Source organism: Mugil cephalus, chromosome 1 (genome assembly GCF_022458985.1).
Source record: "Mugil cephalus isolate CIBA_MC_2020 chromosome 1, CIBA_Mcephalus_1.1, whole genome shotgun sequence".
Lineage (NCBI taxonomy): Eukaryota > Metazoa > Chordata > Actinopteri > Mugiliformes > Mugilidae > Mugil > Mugil cephalus.
The window spans coordinates 20,878,935-20,898,596 of NC_061770.1; the positions used below are offsets into that span (position 1 = coordinate 20,878,935).

At 40.6% G+C, this 19,662-nt stretch overlaps 3 protein-coding genes across 5 annotated transcripts; all 3 read left to right on the forward strand.

Moving 5' to 3' along the window:
* The first annotated feature begins 253 nt into the window (after positions 1–253).
* Positions 254–7,313, forward strand: LOC125021998 (charged multivesicular body protein 4b-like). Its single transcript, XM_047608240.1, has 5 exons — positions 254–605; positions 2,437–2,614; positions 3,149–3,263; positions 4,119–4,245; positions 6,017–7,313. Exons 1-5 carry the CDS (start codon positions 422–424, stop codon positions 6,079–6,081), a joined length of 669 nt encoding a protein of 222 aa, XP_047464196.1. The 5' UTR covers positions 254–421; the 3' UTR covers positions 6,082–7,313.
* A 1,454-nt stretch (positions 7,314–8,767) lies between these two features.
* On the forward strand, positions 8,768–14,370 carry eif2s2 (eukaryotic translation initiation factor 2, subunit 2 beta). The gene is made up of 9 exons (XM_047611950.1): positions 8,768–8,926; positions 10,401–10,584; positions 10,666–10,766; positions 10,901–11,021; positions 11,103–11,203; positions 12,074–12,222; positions 12,345–12,401; positions 12,495–12,580; positions 13,052–14,370. Exons 1-9 carry the CDS (start codon positions 8,912–8,914, stop codon positions 13,225–13,227), a joined length of 990 nt encoding a protein of 329 aa, XP_047467906.1. The 5' UTR covers positions 8,768–8,911; the 3' UTR covers positions 13,228–14,370.
* An 851-nt stretch (positions 14,371–15,221) lies between these two features.
* Positions 15,222–19,460, forward strand: LOC125024193 (serine/arginine-rich splicing factor 6-like). 3 transcript variants are annotated; one of them, XM_047611921.1, is made up of 6 exons: positions 15,222–15,433; positions 15,873–16,033; positions 17,662–17,780; positions 17,884–18,086; positions 18,193–18,264; positions 18,388–19,460. In XM_047611921.1, exons 1-6 carry the CDS (start codon positions 15,327–15,329, stop codon positions 18,833–18,835), a joined length of 1,110 nt encoding a protein of 369 aa, XP_047467877.1. In that variant the 5' UTR covers positions 15,222–15,326; the 3' UTR covers positions 18,836–19,460. The 3 variants fall into 3 exon arrangements, with proteins under 3 accessions (XP_047467877.1, XP_047467885.1, XP_047467894.1); XM_047611929.1 differs by having other exon boundaries at positions 15,223–15,433; positions 15,873–16,006; XM_047611938.1 differs by lacking the exons at positions 15,222–15,433; positions 15,873–16,033 and adding an exon at positions 16,040–17,124.
* Positions 19,461–19,662: the final 202 nt, after the last annotated feature.

Genomic DNA, 19,662 nt, shown 5'->3' on the forward strand with positions numbered 1-19,662 from the left:
TTTGGAGGAATTGAAAAAGGACGGTAGCTGGATCTTGTTTGAGTTTTTACATTTTTTGTTTAGCAACAGATATTTTATTTCAGTGGTGTTGGGAAACAAATTAAAGTGAGGCTAGTACTTAAAAAATATATATATATTATTTAATTTTTTATCTAATTAGATTTAAGTTTTTTATTACGGTGGTTTTGTCCAGCAGAGGGAGACAGAGGAATTAGGCAACGCCCACTCCGCTTGACGTCATCGGGCCTTATCCAGGAAGTACAAAAACATCAACAATCCTTCCAGGTTCAGGCTAGGACGAAGAGTAGCCTAGCAGCCAAGTAGCGTTAGCCAAGCTCGTGTTTTTCGAGAGCTTTTACATTTGTTTATTTTATTTTTTTTATAATATTTTTTTTTTGTAGTACCCCCTCCCCTCCTAAATATGTCGTTGTTTGGGAAGATATTCGGAGGAGGAGGAAAAGGAGGAAAGGGACCGAGTCCACAGGAGGCTATCCAGAAACTCCGAGAGACGGAGGAGATGCTAACGAAGAAACAGGAATTTTTAGAGAAAAAGATCGAGCAGGAGCTGCAGATCGCCAAGAAGAATGGCATGAAAAACAAAAGAGGTGAAACACCGAGAGGGGGGTGGCATCGTTTTCCTCCAATTCGCTTCTGTCTCTGGTCAAACCGCCTGATGGCCAACATGCTAAATGCTAACTTTCCATTTTGCTTTCGTAACTGCTCGCGGCATCACCCAACGTCTTTATTGGGGCCGTGGGTGACACCCGAGTTAGGTGCATGTTTTATGGATTGCGTGACAGTTTTATTCCCTGATTGATAACATCGGCAACTTCCTTTCCCCCTGAGGAAGCTGCTTTTTTACCAACATGTGTCGGGTGATTCCCCCCTTTTTTTTTTTTCGCCTGTGTGATCGGTGGGCGTTTAAAAAAATGACTTGGTTATAGGTGGGGCAGGCGGCACAGCTACTGCCATGTGTCCCACTGCAGTCAGACCATAAATAATTATATTATATAGCCACGTAGCGTGAGGACAAACTGTGAGTCCTGGTGGCTGGATATCACTGTCTCAATAGTGGGCGTGTTTGCAGCTTGATCATTAGTCTGGATAGAAACCTTCGCCCCTCAAGCATGTGCTGTGTCCTTTGCCAGTTCATTAGGTACACTAGTGACAGGAAATCTATTTTAATATAACAATCCTTCACAAAATGTTATCTTGATTAAGGTTGTGGTGTTCAAAATTAGTTGTAATTGACTGAGAGAGCTGTGTTTTTATTTTGTAGCACTGCTCAGTTGTATCGTGTTACACAGACACCCACAAAAATGATCATCCACTTGACTCTTTTTTCTTTTTTTTTTGTCACATAATCTGAGTCACTAGGGAGGATTTAGGGCAGGTGTGTTATATTAATGTAAATGTAATCATAGTTTCCACTTGACTAATACTCTGGTCTTATCTCTGAATTTAACCCTTTCTTTTGTACACACTTGGGAAGAAGTGTGCAGATTTTAAGGTTTGGAGCTTGTGCCATGGCGATGGATCAGTGACCCCAGTAGTTCTCTGTGTTTTTGATCACCTCTTATGATGGGGCATGTGCGAATACGTCACATGGACCTAGGTGTGGTCAGGAACATGATATTTGTTTTTGTTGGTGTGAGAAAAAAAAAAAATAATAACCTGGCGCCTGGAAAGTTTTTGGCTAGTCTGATGTTGGCATCTGAGAAAAGCCCAGGGGGGGGTTTTCTTCTGGGTCATTTAGCTAAATGAAGGTTAGGAGGGCAACAGGCAGTATTACACATTAATGATAATACGTTATCTCAGTGTTGTGATCGGCTCCGCAAAGGTCGAACATTATGACTCAACCCAACATGACAGCATCTGACAGTTTAACCACAGCCACAGTCAGTTAGAGGTTGTGCCGCTGTGACTGACTCTCCACCTTATATTTACCTCCTTGTTTTTATTGCAGCGAGAGCCTTTTATTTATGATTTAAGTTGCTGGTGAAACAAAGAGCGTCATCTGTGACGATGCAAGTCGCTTAATTTACTGGGAAGTTGTTCCTGTTAAACAGCAAAATTTCCCTTTGTTGTCACATTGATTCTCGTATTTCACGAATACTCACAATTAAAATGTAACGATCAGAAGGATTTTTTTTAAATCCGATTAGGACAGATGGTGTAAGTGTTTGTTAATATGTTAATATGGAAAATATTAGGTCCTATTAACTATGTAGAGACTTGATGTTTTCTCTCTCTGGTTGTGCTAAATCCATTCTTTCTGAGCACTTTCTCAGAGGACAAGACGTTATTCTCAGATCATTTTATTTAGTGCCGCATGTCAGCGATAAGCTGGAGTCTGATCGGACTGATCGATAGTAAACCACTGATCTGGTATCTTTCCTTCCCTCTCTGTCCGTCCGTCTGTCTGTCCCTCCTCAGCGGCTCTGCAGGCCTTGAAAAGAAAGAAGCGGTACGAGAAGCAGCTCACTCAGATCGACGGCACGCTGTCGACCATCGAGTTCCAGAGGGAGGCTCTGGAGAACGCCAACACTAACACGGAAGTGCTCAAGAACATGGGCTTCGCTGCCAAGGCCATGAAGTCTGCGCATGAAAACATGTAAGAGGGAGCACACGGACATGTTAAGGAATTACACTTTTTGATGGAGATGAATTAGACTACGAAGACACTTATTGACAAAAATATATGTGTGTGTATATTTTCTACATTTCTACAGGAAAATGGCTAAAAATATCAACATATTATCACACAAGTCCTAAAAGTAGACAAAGAGAATCTAATCAAATCTCCCAGTTCATCCTAAGATTCATATCACAGAAGGCGGATTTATATGTATCCTAATTGCCTTCTTGTTAAAATTCTCAGAGTCTCAGTCTGTTCTAAATAAATAGAAATATTATGAGGTTTGTGCTCATAATAAAACATTTGACCCACATGCAGTAATCCTCCGTAATCCAAACTCGTGAACTGTTTCCAATTCCAATCAGTAGCTTCCTCCACAGACGGAACAAATAGGACGTGCAACAAAAACAGGATTCAGTTCTACGACATCCGCTCGTGCTACTTTTTGCAATGAAGCAGTTTGAAGGTGCGTGTGATATGGATTCTCACCTCTCCTCGCTCTTTTACCAGGGACATTGACAAGGTGGACGACCTGATGCAGGACATTACAGAGCAGCAGGAGCTGGCCCAGGAAATCTCCGACGCCATCTCTAAACCCGTTGGCTTCGGAGAGGAGTACGATGAGGTGAGGCCGAAACTCACCTGCGATGTTACCTCAGACCGTCAGCCAAGGACGTGTTTTTATTGTTCGACTGGCAAAGTTACCGTCGTGTTTCTTGAATCACGACTGTATCATAATCTGATGTGTGTTCACCGATCAGGCATAACATTAAAACCACCGACAGGTGAAGTAAATAACATCAACCATCGTGTGACAATTCAGTTGCTCTGCTGGGAAACTTTAAGACCTGGCATTCATTCATGAGGATGTTACTTAGACATGTAGCACCCACCTAGACCAGACCAGACACCCCCCCACCCCATAGCAATGACACTCAGGATGCAAACAAAAACCACACACAAAAACCATTCAGGCACAACTAAAAAAAAACATGAAAAACAGCACAAAGTCCATTCTTGACATTTAGAACTAATTTTGGACACACAAAGGAGACTTACACGATATTAGGAAGGTGGTTATAATGTTATGCCTGATTGGTGTGTGAACTATATCTGCTCAAACGTACAAGAACATAAGTCTAACATGGGCGACCAGACTCTTTCCTTGAAGCTTCAGTTGCCATATGGTGACATATGGACACAGACTGTGTGTGTGTGTGTGTGTGATTTTGCGTTAATGTGCACGGTGGTGGCACTGGTGCTGCTGAAGCTGCCTTAACGTTGAATCATCTCATTCATTAGTTCTTCCTGGGAAGAAAATATCCCAAACAATGAATGTGTTCTTTCTCGAATTCTGAGTCACACGTGAACTATTTCGATTTAATTCCCAGACAATTTTCCTCGAGCCGGAGTGTGGGTCCGGTCTGAACAGTCTTGAGCCGTTTGGACTTAATATTTTTTTTATTACTTTCTTCGTCAGGATGAGCTGCTGGCAGAGCTGGATGAGCTGGAACAGGAGGAGCTGGACAAAAACCTGCTGGAGATTGGGGGGCCGGAGAACGCCCCCCTCCCCAACGTGCCTTCTACTTCGTTACCTTCCAGACCTGGTAAGAAAACGAACAACAACAACAACTTGATTACGGGGAACTCCTCATTCTTTAGAAAAGATTCAGCTCCATTTGATACTGGCTCTTAGCAGTTGCTAGGCAACCAGGCACGTAGCGACGGCTAAAAACACCGCGGTCTGCAGTTCTTGCACAGTGTTTCCACTAAATAATAATAATAACTGTAACTTCTTCCATGAACCTTTTATTCAGACATTTTCTCTTAATGATAATCATAATAATGAGGATTTATTCTGTGTAGATCTTACAAGGAAATGTTTTCTTCACTATTTTCTTGTCATTAATTGGCAAATATGGTGCTGGAAACGCTTTAACTTCAATGTGCTGCTTGTTATTGTAAATGCAGCTGTGTTGCAACGGTCTCATTGTTTGCAGATGCTCGTACATAGAAGTTTTATTTATTTAATTATTTTATTTTATTCATTTGCACAATACAACAATCCAATAAAATTAAAAACATCCCGAAGAGGCAGACTGTGAAAGTGAGATCGGAAAAACCCATGGAAGTTTATAGAGTTGATCTCACTTCCTTACTTCAAAACAACTTTAATAGAGAAATAATCCATGACACAGCGGCCCTTAAATAGTTTCCAGCATAAAACTTATGCTGCTGACGTAAAAAACTTTTTTCCTCTAAGGCACAGGTGTTCAACAGGGGGTCTGCGGCCCCTAGGGGGTCCACGGTGGAACTGTAGAGGGTTCGCAAAAACTTTAGTAGATTAGATATTTTTTATATTGTTTTTAATTTCCCCCCACGAATTAAAATTTCTTTAAATATACATTAGCGTGATAATGTAAATTTATAAATAGCACTAGGACAGGTTTAATATAGAACACATATAGTAGGTAGGAGGTCACTACTTAATCTCTCCATCAGTTTGCTGCTCTAAGGATTATCTAAAATCAACCTCGAGTCGTGGGAGTTATAGACGACGAGTAATTGAATTGGAGAGAACAAACTGAGTGCGTTAGCAAATGAAATAAATCAACCTAATAACATAATGAGGAGAGTTAAGTCATCTTCTCAATATAAACGTTCTTACTCATTGTTGCAGTTTAATTTATTATTTTGATATTGTTTAGGCAAATACTTTTCATCCACAAATGTCTGGTTCTTCAGAAACATTTTGTCGGATATTTCTCCACATTTTTAGTCGTAATGCTAAAGCTAAAAGCTAAAGGGCTGCTGGCTTTAGCTTCATATTTACAGACATGAGGTGGATATTAAGCTTATATCTTTATTTTTTTTAATAGAATAGAAGAATAAAATGCCCTTTATTGTCATTATACTGTGTATGAGATCAGAGAGCTTCTCTTTTTAAGTGCAAAAAAAACGCAAGTATATACAAAATAGTGCAAAGAAGATTTACAGCCAAATACTAAAATAAATATAGAAAAAAAAATAAATAGATAAATAATAATAAATAAAAAAATATATATAGAAGTTAAAAAATGAAATATATATCGTTCTTTGTTGCATCAGTGTTAAAGGATAAACATGTATTGCACAAGGTTTTTTTTTTTTTTTTTTTTTCTTTATAGAATAGACCAATAAGACGTTGCACATTCTCCATCGTGCAGATTGTTGCATGTGAGAGTTCAGGGTGGTGACAGCTCTCAGAAAGAAACAGTTTTCAGTTTGTTTGTCCGTCCGTGCTCTAACACATCTGTAAGCTGCGTTTGTCTCTTCACATGTGCCGTGCTGGTCTCAGAAGTCTCACACCTTTTGCTTGTCTCCTTTTCCCCCCTCAAGCCAAGAACGAGGAAGACGAGGATGACATCGAGGATCTGCAACGCTGGGCGATGCAAGCCATGTAAACGCAGCATCCGCCTCATCGTCACACCTGCATCGGAGAGAGAAGAGAGAACGCAACGGGGTGGGAGAGGGGGAGGGAGGGGAGAGGGGGGGGGTGAATGGACTGATGTTGTGTGTGAGTGTTTTTGTGTGTCTGAAGAGCGAGTCGACCGTCTTCTTTATGTAACACTACGAGAAAAAAAAACATAGCGACAATGCTGTAGTCTTTCTTTTTCCTGCCCCCCCCTCCTTCACGAATCCAGAGATCGCTGGGTGCTCAGCGCAAACGAGCCAGTCGAGGTCTTTTATATTGAAGCTCTTTCACTGCACCGTTATTTTAACACTTGACTCTAACACAGTACTAGCACTTCGTCGTCCTTGTACCGAGCAGCTACAATTAACCGGCCCGCAGAGTTCACACAGCAGCGTGATGTTATGAGCTCTGTGCTGCCGTAGTTTTCTGACAGAGGAAATATCCAGCGCACATATTTACTGGTATTTGTGGCGTTTACCTCGCTGGGTGTTTTTCTTTTCTTTCCCCGTTTGAATGAAACATGAAATAACCCTTTCCCTCCCTGTTTTTGTTACCTGTTCTTTAAACTTAAGTCCGGTTGAGCATGCGCAGGGTGGGAAAAAAAAAAGAAGCTGTGTGTTTGCTCCGCTTTCGTTTTCAGGCTGCGTGCTTTGAACCTGACTTCTCCCTCCCTCCAAGGCGCCCGTCAAACGCCCGTGGTCCGTGTCATTCAGTGTAAATATCCCCCCCCAAACGACGTGTCTCTTTTTGTATACTGTATTTCTGCTGTCACCAAGAGGATCCGCTGAGGTCGTGCGAAGCATGCAACAGTGAGGAAATCAGAAAACGGATCGCACCTCGCACCTCACGCCTCAAAAGAGAGAGGTGTTTGACCCGACATGTTCATCCCGCTCTCTGTCTTGGTCCTTCTGTTTCAAATTGTATGTTTTAAAAAAATAATTAATAATAATAGTAATAATAAACTATTGTCACATCTTATCAACCGCATCCAGAGGGGAAAGTTTGGGTGGTTTTGAAGAAGATTAGATTATAGTCGGCCTACAACATTTTGGAGTTTAAAGAGTTAAACCTTCTTTTAGTTTTTCATGATGTACATTTTTTACATAGGGAAAAAAAAACATCATAACACGAGGACAGATGGACAAGCATGTTTGCATCTCAATGTTTTATTTATCCAGATGAATATTATTTGCAAAGTCATTAAAAGGTTTTCAATTCTTCTATTGTGGTTGTATTTTTTTGGTCCGCAAATATATACAGTCATATTAATTCATGTTATCATCAAGATTAATTAAACTTTATGAAATCTATAAAATCCTGGCAAAAGGATATTGGAGTGAATTGTTCAACCAGAAACCTGTATGAAAAGCCAGTCCCCAATGTTTTGCAAGCTGAAAGCATTTTAGTGTAAAAGTAATTTATCAAAACTTCTAATTTCCTGTCAGCTGACTCCTTATTGAAAAATCAGTTCAAAGAAAAAGATGACTATGGGCTATAAGTCAAACCAATATATTGCAAAATTTAATTTAATTTCTTTAAATACACATTAACACGTATAACAACAAGACCCCTGATTTAAATAAAAGTTACCTTAGCGAGAAAGAAAGGAAAAAGGCAATATACAGAATTTAGACAAAAACTGGAGACATGCAGTGATGCAATGACTGTAATAAATACAGGTAAGAAATGATGGTCGCTGGTGATGTTGGTTCCCAGAAACTTCACAGAGTCCACCATCTGTACTGCAGCGTTGTTAAAGATGTGCTGTAACATCAGGAGCTGGGAGCACGTTTAAAATGATAGAGATTATCTAAACTTTGAACATTAGTCTTCTACAACACATTTAGCAACCGTGTCAGGTCTGCATTTCAATCTTGAATGTTCCCATACGGCTTCAAATGGACGTTATTCATGGTTTTGTCTCAGAAAACAAAGAATATGATTTCTTAATTAACAATATCGTCCTCCTCAGAAAATTTTGAATGCACAAATGAAAAACTACATGATGGTTAATGCTAGATTTTATGTGTTTCATAGTGAGTTTCTCTCTTAAAATAGTGAAGCATAAACATGGGAAAAGCACTTTATATGATTTTCAAAGGCAGCCTTATCTGACAGATACATATTTTACATATTTTATTTTGTTTTACTGTATTATATGCACCTGTTCATTACAAAAAGCCATTGTTAAGATTGCATGCTACATTGTTTTGTGAATGAATTGGACAATGAAAAAAACATTCCCCTATGGCAGTTTGCCATCACACAGTTTTACATATATTGTGGTGTTACTCATACCAAAAGATTATGGGTGAACCTCAGCAGATTAATCATTGATCATCTGTAAAAAAGAGGGAAAATGTTATTTCGTTATAAACTTGCTCTTACTTTTGGTAAAATATCTTATTCACAAAAATAACTTCAACAATTAAAAAAAAAAAAACTCTGTTTTGTTGTTTATTGGAAGGATATTGAACAATATTTTATTTTAAGTACAAATTCAACTAACAAAAGGGCTGTGACGACAATATGTACCTATGTTTGACACTTACATGTTTTATGTCATTATTGTTTTTCTTGAATACTTTTTATGACTGTTATTTATATACTCTATTTAAATATATTTTTTAAAAAAACAAAAGAAAAGAAAAACGGCAGTGCGCCGTCGCAGGGAAATGACGTCAGGATTTGGCGACATTGCGCGTGCGCACGGCGGTTTAACGCTGATGCAAGATACTGTCGGCGCAGCGGTGTGGGTCTGAACGAGGTTTAGAAAAAAAGAAGTAGCCCGATTTCCGCCAGTTTTTCAGACCGCAAAAATGTCAGGAGACGAGGTAAGTCACTCCGGATTGTCAGCTGGTTAACCCGCGGTGATGTGCCGTCTCGTCGGGTAAAAATTAGTGGAGTTTTGGGCTCACATCGGTGTTAAGGATGACTTTGGGCCTCAGCGCTGCTCCTGCTCCCCTCCCTGTCCGCACACACATGGCTACAGCAGGTCTAACAGCGGCCTGGCCACACAGAATACCAAGAAAACCATCCAGTGTTGTGCTGTATCGCGATTTAAGACATGATTTGGTTCATTAGAACTCACCGTGGTCCATGAATCCACCCTGTCATATCATTTGATAACTCGAAGGGAAGGGCTAACGGTAGCTGTGTAGCATTAGCCTTCTGTTAACTGAGCTGCGGTGCTAATCGTTGAATTGTCTTTCTTACCAGAGACAAAAAGCTGTCGAGTTTTAGCTATTTTTTTCCCCCCTGACGTACAGCCCGCGTTTGTATTAAAATAAGGCATAAACACCATCACAAAAGCTACTGCTAAGTAACAGGAAGTAGTTTATTAGTAGTTTAGTAGTTTATCTAAATGATGGTTCTTAAGTCAAGAGAAAAGCAAAATTTTACCAAATGAATAATTATTTCCTATCCTCTAAAACTTGATGATCCTAATTTAAAGCCCACAGAAGTCTTGAATACGAGCACATTTTGCATTGTAGGTCTTAAATTACAATTAGTCAAGTCTTAAATTCCTGAGTTGACAGTTGAATGACGATAAATTTTGTTATTTTGAGTGTAATTCTGGGTCCCTGAATTTACTTATTTTCCCTGCTAAGTGTAGGTCTTATATTTAAACCATAATGTTCTTAAAATGGTCTTAAAAAGTCTTACATTTCACTTGTTCAAACCTGCAGAAACCCTGGTTGATTTTTCTTACTAGAAACGAAAAGCTGCTTTTAAGCTGTTTTAAGTTTTTATGCTCATTTTTACTTCTACTAATAAATACAAGGAATTGTATCTGAATGTGCAGTTTATCTAAATGTTGATTCTTAAGTTAAGAGAAAAACAAATTTTTATCAAATAAATAATTAATTTCTTGACCAGAGCTTTACTCCACAATATGGCAATAATCCCAGTTTTAGCACTTTCTGGCACCTATAAACCACTAAAACAAACAACCCAGTATAAAAACTGTAAAAATCACAATTAAAAATTGCTGCAAATTTATGTTGTACCTTATAAACACACTGATTAACAGATATTCATGATTTAAGTGGTGAGACTAGCTGCAATTTGCTAAAAAAACCTGTACTGTAGCACCTCTAGATGACCAAAATCTTAACAAAACCATGCATTTTACAGCCTCTAATTTGCATATTAACAGTAATGCTACCAGATTGTTCAAAACTAAATCAGTTTTCAAACTGAAATAAATAATGGAAAAGGCCATTGCTGTTAGTTTAGCCATATTTGACGATGTTTTTCAGTCCCTTTAACTGCGGCTAAATTTCATTCTTTTTTTTTTGTTTTCAGATGATTTTCGATCCCAACATGACCAAGAAGAAGAAGAAGAAGAAGAAGCCCTTCATGCTGGATGAGGAAGGAGGAGAAGGAGTGGGAGGAGAAGAGGCTAAAGAGGTGGAGGCCAAGGAGGCAGAGCCGGAGGCCGGAGACGACAGAGAGATGGATCTAGATGAAGATGAAGGAAGGAAGAAAGGTTTGGAAATGGTCTCAATGAAAACTCACATTTTATTTGTCAATGCAAGTGCTTAATGTTGGACTTCATGATGTTTTGTAGAACCGTCCGACGATTTGAACGACCTGAACTTCTTTAATCAGAAGAAAAAGAAGAAGAAACCCAAGAAAGTATTTGACAATGACATCGAGGAGGGATTAAAGGTCAGTCACTACTACTACTAAACTGCAACAACCTTTTTTTTTCTTTCCTGCTTCTTGTACCACCTCAACTTTGGCTTTCCAATGATTTTTGACTCAAAATAATCTCCTCGCTGTGTTTCACTTTTCCAAATCAGGAGCTGAAAATTGAAGGAGAGCAAACCGAGACACTGGAGGAAGACAACCTGGATATGATGAAAAAGAAGAAGCCCAAGAAAGTTAACTTTGATGAGGGAGAGGCACTGGAGAAAGATGATGGTAAGGTTGAATCCTCTCTCCCTAATAGTTGAGAACTAAAGGGAGACATGTGTTTTATAATATGTTTCCGTGTGATTCCAGCTCTGGAGGACGACGAAGGGAAGAACAACGACGGCATCTCATTCAGCTCCTCCACAGGACCAGCCTGGGCTGGGTCAGAAAGGGACTACACCTATGATGAGGTGAGAACTGGACTTCCCATCATTATAATATATTTTGTGTTCTTGACTTTGGTGTGTAAATTAATTAACCTGTTATAACGGCAGTAAATGTAAACTACAGTGGTAAAATCACTGCTTTTCTTAAGGGAGTCTGGTGATGAAGCTCTTTCTGTGTCTGAAATGTCTATTTGACTGATAATAATCTAAATATAATGTACAACCTCATACAACCTGGCTTCAAAGAAACCCAAACGATGGAAAAACAAACATTTAAACAAATGCTGCGGAAGATTTAACTACAGTAAATGATCAACTAATATTTCATGATTGCGGTGGCCTGACATCTGAATAAGGAACACTCATAGGATATGACTGACTTCCTGATTGTGTGTTCATTTGTGGGGGAAAAAAGAGGAAGGTGTTCAGTTCTTTCCTTCTTTATTTCTTGTGAACAAATCTGTCTTTTTGTTAAGTTCTGTAATTCTCAAATCTGGACACACAGACATCATACACTGACTCACGAGTTCATTAAGTTCACTTATGACAATGTAACAGCCCTGCACTAACTCTCAGCTTCATGGAGGTTACGCTATTTAAAATAACTGTTGATCCAACTGTATTTCAGTGTAGAGGCTGTGGTTTGTTGTACTGTTGTTTTGTTTTGTACTTAAGTTTCTATTATTTTTGACATTTTAGTCTGTGGACTGGATAACAGAAAGGCTTGAATTTAACACGAACTACATCCTTTAAATTGATCGTCTAGTTGAATCACCAACATTAGAACAGTCACAAAGGAGCGTTTAGATTGTATGTACTGTATTTAAAACCTTGTCATATTCATAAATATGTGTTAACTATTACTAATGTTAACTACTGTCTCTACTCTCTCAGCTCCTGAACCGAGTCTTCAACATCATGAGGGAGAAGAACCCAGACATGGTGGCCGGAGAGAAGAGGAAGTTTGTGATGAAGCCTCCTCAGGTGGTCCGAGTGGGAACTAAGAAAACCTCTTTCGTCAACTTCACAGACATCTGCAAACTGTGAGCCTCGAACACACACCCGCTGGCCTTTCACGCTTTGTGTTTGCACACTTCTCCAGTTCAGTTTGATGCCAAGTATGAACAAAACGTTTCACCATCGTGTTCTGTCTACTCCATCACAGGTTGCATCGTCAGCCTAAACATCTCCTCGCTTTTCTTTTGGCTGAGCTGGGTACCAGGTACGTATGAGTGTTACTGTCGCTGTGTGAATGAACTCGAATTTCTTTGGTTAGAATAAGTTTTAATTTCTGTCTCTCTTTGTCTTTTAACAGCGGCTCCATAGATGGAAATAACCAGCTTGTGATCAAAGGCAGATTTCAACAGAAACAGATAGAAAATGTGTTGAGAAGATATATCAGTAAGTGGGAATTAAGCCAAATTTATTTATTAGGGCTGCTTCAGATATTTAATTAGCTATCAGCTATTTTCTGAATAGTTAAATCATCCTTTGGTTAAGCACTAAATTAAAATCAGAATCAGCTGTATTGGCCAAAGTGTGAGTGCACATACAAGTAATTTGACTCTGGTCACTTTGCTCAATGGTACAAGACAAAGCACTTATATAAGCATTGAAGTAAACAACTTAATTTAGACAGAAAAAAAGGAATTTAGAGGAAACAATAAAGGGCAGAAGCAGATATATACAATGAGGTTGAACAGTATGTATATACAATTAATGAAGAGCTGTCGTGTGAGAGTTGATCAGAGACAGACTCCTCTCATTCTGTGGTAATGAGGCATTTTTATTCTGGTTATTCATGGTTTCATGGCGTCCAGGTAAAACACGCTAAATGCTCGTCCGCTAACACCGTCCCTCTCCCCCCTGCAGAGGAATACGTGACGTGTCACACCTGCCGCTCCCCAGAGACCATCCTGCAGAAGGACACTCGTCTCTATTTCCTGCAGTGTGAGACGTGCCACTCCCGCTGCTCCGTCGCCAGCATCAAGACCGGCTTCCAGGCTGTGACGGGCAAGAGAGCGCAGCTCCGCGCCAAAGCCAACTAAAGGCCATGAAATCTGGGCTCCGCCCCTTCTCTCGGCCTTCTACTTTCCCCTCAGAAAGGCCAGAGCCGGGGTCGGACGCCCACTTGATTTGCCCAAAGGACTCTCTGAATCGAACTGCGGGAGGGTTTGGCTGTTGGTCGGTCACGTCGTGGTCTGACCAGGCAGGGAGTGAGAGAGTATCTAAAGCTGACAGATGGGGGTTCAGGCACTGTAAGCAGATGATGTACACCACATACGCTGTTGGATGCATTTGATTTGTTGTTGGGCTGATGAACCCTCCAACTACTAGTTGTTGTTTTTTTTTTTTCTATTTGCTGTGATTCTTGATCCTCCCAAGAAAGCCCTGATTTAACACAGCTTGAATCCTTCTTTATTCCTCTCATACTTTTACATTGGAACAATTTCTTCAGGTAAAGAATACATTTCTCCACACAGCCACTGGCCAAATTGTAATTAAGTTACAGTAACAGAGCTTAGTTGCTTTGACTTTTGTAGCCACCGTTGCTTTAATTCCAGGTTGTGGTCTTGTTTCTGGTCTAGTCCTAAATCTGTGGGAAAACGGTCCTGAAGCTGGAGTACAAACCGTGAAATTTGTCCCTAATCACCAGACTCCTATCTCAGACCTGCTTTTGATCGCTTTATAACAAGAGACGACACAAAGTCACATTACTTGGGCACCGTTAAGACTTTAACATGGAGGCTGTGTGTGAGACCAAAATAAAAGATGATACAGTGTGTTTATAAGTGCTTTTGTTGCATTGATGAGCAATTGTGTACTTTTATTATTTCAGGTTAGACACAACACATTTTATCAAACATTTGGGGTTTGATTTGAGCAATTTGAAAATAATTACAGCTAAAAAAAAAAAAATATATTATTTTTGATTTTTGAGATCATGCCGGTCCGCTACAAAACAAACTTCTGAGCAGGCGCCTCAGATCGGTCTCCTCCGGGTAATTACCTCAAAATCTGAATAAACCGTAATCAATCCAGGACATGATTTTCAGTCCAGTGTCACTGGACACGCAAAGTGATATTGTTTCTGTTCTTGTTTCTGAGGAATGTGGATAAGAAGGTACCGGCTGGAGTCATTTTAAAAACCTGGTTTTTACAAAAATAAAATATTCTACTCTCTCTCTCCACTCCTTTCTCTGTGCTTGCCTCCATTTCACCGCATATGTCTCTTGTTTAATAATAAATACAATAAAACAAATGAATTGATAAATTAAAATTTAGCCACAAAGTGACAGCTTGAGACCAGTGATTGCTCATAAATTGTCAAGTTAATTCCTTACCTCAGTAACTACTGCTACTTGTGAAGGCCCAAAATTATTATTGAAAACAATAAATCCATGTCCCTGAGAGTTTTACAAATTGCTGCAGCCACATAATTTCAAACAGTTCATCAATGTTTTCACTTACTGCTCAAAAAATTAAGTTTTTATTGTCATTATCCAGTGAAAACCAAACAACAAATAGAGAAATATAGAATACTATAGAACATATGTATGGACTGGAGATATACAGCTACTTAAGACTGACTTAATTGTTTTGTTTGTGGTTCCAACGTGATCTGTGATTCATTTGGGAGTTCGTGGCTGCTATAATTGCAAATTACCACTAGATGTCACTGGTAGTGTGCGTCTTTAAGGCTTGAAGAATCGAATATTTTTTTCAGTACAAACAGAGAGAAGCCCCAAAAGCTTCACAGTGATTCATTTGTCCATCTTTGAGAAGCATTATGCTTCTTTATTGTTAACACTGGGGGGGGAAGGCTTTTAATTTGAAGTTTGATACCGGAAATGCTTCACTCCGATTGGCTGGCTGGACTGTCTCGTGAATCTTTGTGGAAATACTTCACTCCCATTGGCTGATTGGACTTCCTCCTTGTGTACATGCTTCACTGCCATTGGCTGGCTGGACTTCCTCTTCTTGTGGAAATGCTTGACGCCTATTGGCTGGCTGCACCTGCCCGTGGACCCTCCGTTTCCGCTGAAAGCGAACAGCAGCAGCAGCAGCTTGTGAACGAGCTGTCGCGAGGAATAGTCTAGAACAACGGTAGTTGGATAAAATTGAATTAGAAAAAAAATAAATAACCATGCCCCGAGTTTATATTGGGCGACTGAGCTATCATGTCCGCGAAAAAGACATTCAGCGATTTTTTAGCGGATATGGAAAACTAATGGAAATCGATTTGAAAAACGGGTACGTTTTATTTGGAGAAACGCAAACGTGTTTCACAGCTAAGTGGCTAGTTCGCTTTAGCGTTAACTGTTTGCGTGCACGGCGGTTGGCGCCGAATGTTTCAGCTTCCCTGTCAAATCTATTGTTATTTCTAGAGCCGGTGTAGCGTTTAAAACAACAAAGTATGAGTGCTTGTGTGTGAATTTTACGGCATTTGGGCCAATTTTATAGTGCTTCCCCCAACTTTGTTCTTGTCCGTGTGGCAAATGTCGCATGGCAAACATGGCGCCTATAGCGGGAGCTAGCGTGGGCCAGGCTAACGTTAGCTAAGCTACCGAGTTCGTTGCGGTTTAACATCATTTTTCTTGAAGTAATATTAACGCGAAGTGATGTAGTTTTCCGTGCATGACTTGGATTTAAATTGTGGTGGTGTGTTTTTTTTTTTTTTTTTTTTTTGCAGGTATGGATTCGTAGAATTTGAAGATAACCGGGATGCCGACGATGCCGTGTACGAGCTGAACGGGAAGGAGCTGTGCGGAGAGCGGGTGATCGTCGAGCATGCCAGGGGCCCACGCCGAGACCGAGATGGCTACGGTGGGGGTTATTGGGGTGGTGGGCGCAGTAAGTGCAGTCTATTATAAGATACCCTCTCTTCCCTATTTCCCTTGGGGTGAGGTGTCGATGTGGACTGCACAGAGAGCCGTTTGTGTTATCAGACTTATCAAAGTTTTGCGCACATGTTTAAGATGTTTCAGTTTCAGTTTGCTTGTGATTTTTTTTAAAGTAGAGCGCCAGTGTTTATAGCCAGCAGGCTGGAATACCAATATCTTTGAGTCACGTCAGCTACTCGTCTGTTATGACCCAGATTGCATGCTACCATTTTCTTACTTTTTTTTTTGTAACATACAGTAGCTTCACCAAATGGACAAACACACATGCAACCCGGACTCATCTGCATTCTTTTCATTCGGGGGAATCACTTTTTTTCCTTTTTTGTGTTTCTGTTTTCTCATCCCTCTAAACATTAGCTCTGTTTTGACCTCGAGGGTTGATGACCTGCAGGGTTTTGCTCCTCCTTAGAGATCATGGGCCACACATGGTTGATCTGTGGTTCATTGTCTGCAAGGAGCAGTAGTCTGCAAGTCAGAGCCTTCAAAGGCAGAGCGTAGGCACTAAAGTGGGATTAAATAACATGGTTATTATATTTTTTTTACTTTACCTTGTTTAGCCCAATGAGGAAGTTCAGAATTTTCAAAAATTCTTGATTGCTTTGCAGAAGAAAAGCTTAAACAATCAATCACTACAGAACTAGCTAGTGTAGTTTTAGCTGAATCATTAGGAGTAGACTAATATTTTCTTGTGAAATGTGTATTTTTAACTTTGGTATATATTTTTTTATATTCAACATTAACAAAAGTCCTTGATGTTTCAATTTGAAAGAGTCCAGTTGCGGGCTGAGGCTGAGAGTCCATTGAGGCTAAAGATGACTGGCTAAGATGACTGCCTGTCCCGTTTGGCCTTGGCTTTCACCTTACAATGTGTGTGTGACCTTTGCCCCCCTTGATCCTTGGCTGACCTAACCGGAAGCCATGATGACAGCAGCCTTTTGCCAATAGACCAGGGGCGATGGTGAGGATTGCCATTGGTTTTTATGTTGACAGCAAACATAAGCGGATCGGCTCTAGTAAAGAACTTGCATCTAAAGAAATCTTGTAAGTGCAAAACTGGAAAAGGAAATTTGAGACTGACATCCGGTAAAATAACAAGTACCAATTGCCAAAAGATTGGTGTATTCTTTACATGGCTCTTAATCAATTTGATCAGCAGTGTCCTTGACCACAGCCTATGTGGATGCTTCCTTTCTGTTTGTGTTACAGGGTTCAGAGGTCTTGAAAGAACATCACTGTCCATTTGTTTATGCAGCTTAAACATCACAGTGTGATGTACTGAAGTAAGACAGGCTTTGTATTGCTGGAAACAGATGCAGTGGTGTTCTTTGCAGCAGGAAACAACATCAAAATGCTGAACAATACACATTTTAAGAGCCCATGCAGTGGCCAGTAGATCACTTATTTGAAGCTTTGTGTTTGGGATCAGAGGGACTCCTTGGGTTGTTGAAGTCAAATTTATATCCCTGTGGCCTTTGATCTGCCATTGCCCTGTGTTTGTTTGATAGCCCAGACCAGTAGTTCTTTGTGTCTTGATCTGTTAAATTGTTTGTAACTTTTTATGTGCTGTTGTGTTTAAAGGTAGTGGTTACAGCAGCCGGAGCCGCTCTGGCAGGGACAAGTATGGACCTCCAGTCCGTACAGAGTACCGCCTCATTGTGGAGAACTTGTCCAGCCGCTGTAGTTGGCAGGACCTCAAGGTACATTTCTAAACACTCAACAGCTAACACCATCAGTTACCAATGCCATAATATTCAGATGGAATTAAAGTCAGTCTCATTTTGTTTTCTCTGTGTCCTGCAGGACTTCATGCGTCAGGCAGGTGAGGTAACATACGCAGACGCCCACAAGGAACGCACTAATGAGGGAGTGATTGAGTTCCGGTCCCACTCTGACATGAAGAGGGCCCTGGACAAACTGGACGGTACTGACATCAACGGTCGCAAGATCCGTCTGGTGGAGGACCGGCCACGCAGACGAAGATCCTACTCTGGCAGCCGCTCCAGGTGAGGACCCAGTTTCACTTCCAAATATGTTCTCTGAAGCTTCGTAGTTGGGATTCATACAATGTACAGGCTCTGTTTTTGATCAGTTTTATCCTGTCGTTTTTAGATCTCGTAGTCGTCGTCGCTCTCGCAGCAGGAGCCGCAGGAGTTCAAGGAGTCGCTCCAGATCCCACTCAAGGTGATGATGGACAGATTGATTTAAAATAAAAATTCTAGTTAAGACAAACAGCATTTTTTTTTTTTTTACAGTTGTACACAACATGAATAGAAATCAAATAAAAACTAACTTCTCTTCCTACAGGTCTCGTTCCCGCAGCAACAAGAGGCGTCACCATTCCCGCTCCAGGTCTGGCAGGAAATCTCGCTCCAAGTCAGGAGACGACAAATCGCGCTCCCGCACCCGCAGGTCCCGTTCCGGGTCCCACAAATCCAAATCTCGCTCACACTCTCGCAAATCTAGGTCTCGCTCGGCCGACCGCAAATCCAAGTCCCGTTCAAAGAGCCGCTCCAAGGTGAAGTCTGAGCGGGATTCCCGCAGCCGATCCAAGGAGATGTCCGTCGGGAAGAAGTCTCGCAGCCGATCGGCTTCGCCGGTAGAGAACGGAAAGGAAGAGCATGCCGTCAAATCTGCCTCCCGGTCCCCGCAAGAGGACGACCGGCGCTCCAAGTCGAGGGAGAAGCGCTCTGCCTCTCGCTCAAAGTCCCGCTCGAGGTCTCGCTCACGGTCTCGGTCGGCTTCTCAGGATTAGTGTAGGTGAAGTTTGGAAGTTGTTTTTCTTATTGCTGAGCTCGAGCCTCATGCTGTACATAGTGAGCTATGTCGTAATAACCGGCTTATGCTTCCTGACTCGTCTACTTTTGTCCTCCGAGTGTGCACGTCTCCGCACGTTCTAAATGCAGTTTATCGGACAAGGCACAACGATGCCTGGGCGGTCGATTTCAGTTGCCGGTCTCTTAAATAGAATCAACAGAATTCATTTCAAAAACAGGTTAGTCTTAAAATCTTGAGTTAACCTGAGATTTTTTTTTTTTGGTCAGTGTTTATCTCAACAGTCTGTTTTCATTAAAAGCTCCTAACAGCTTGGGCGGACATTGCTTTGCTTGTCATTTTACTTAGTTTGCCGTAGCCCCCCTCATCCATAATGTCTGGAGGAGTCTTCATTTAATAGAGCTGTATTGGTGTGGTCTTGATTAAGCTTGCATGACTGTGGGAGGAAAGTGGCATTTGGCTACAGCTCTGGGAACTTTTGTCCTTGGGATCTGCATTCTCTCTATTAATTGCTTTCTGAAGGAATTGATGTTTAACGAGCTTATACTGCAGAAAAACGTATTTACAAGAAAATGAGGGTTTGTAATTCATTTTTTTTTTTTTTTCTTAGCAACTCGCATTGTGGGTGGATTATTTTTTTGATCCCCTTTTAAACTCTTGTACATAGATTGTAATCAACACTGAAAAACAAACAAAAAAAATGTCATGTTTTTGTAGTTGTCTTAATTTTTTCTCCATGGATTTGTTTTGATTAGAGCCTCATCTCATGTCTGAAGTATTTTGATTAGGATCTTTCTTTTTTTTTTT

Coding starts and splice junctions, on each gene's coding strand:
- LOC125021998 (XM_047608240.1), top strand. CDS start 422: ATGTCGTTGTTTGGGAAGATATTCGGAGGAGGAGGAAAAGGAGGAAAG. Junction 606..2,436: donor TGGCATGAAAAACAAAAGAG/GTGAAACACCGA, acceptor GTCCCTCCTCAG/CGGCTCTGCAGGCCTTGAAA. Junction 4,246..6,016: donor TTCGTTACCTTCCAGACCTG/GTAAGAAAACGA, acceptor TCCCCCCTCAAG/CCAAGAACGAGGAAGACGAG.
- eif2s2 (XM_047611950.1), top strand. Junction 10,585..10,665: donor AGATGAAGGAAGGAAGAAAG/GTTTGGAAATGG, acceptor GATGTTTTGTAG/AACCGTCCGACGATTTGAAC. Junction 10,767..10,900: donor ACATCGAGGAGGGATTAAAG/GTCAGTCACTAC, acceptor TTTCCAAATCAG/GAGCTGAAAATTGAAGGAGA.
- LOC125024193 (XM_047611921.1), top strand. CDS start 15,327: ATGCCCCGAGTTTATATTGGGCGACTGAGCTATCATGTCCGCGAAAAA. Junction 16,034..17,661: donor TTATTGGGGTGGTGGGCGCA/GTAAGTGCAGTC, acceptor TTGTGTTTAAAG/GTAGTGGTTACAGCAGCCGG. Junction 18,087..18,192: donor TACTCTGGCAGCCGCTCCAG/GTGAGGACCCAG, acceptor TGTCGTTTTTAG/ATCTCGTAGTCGTCGTCGCT.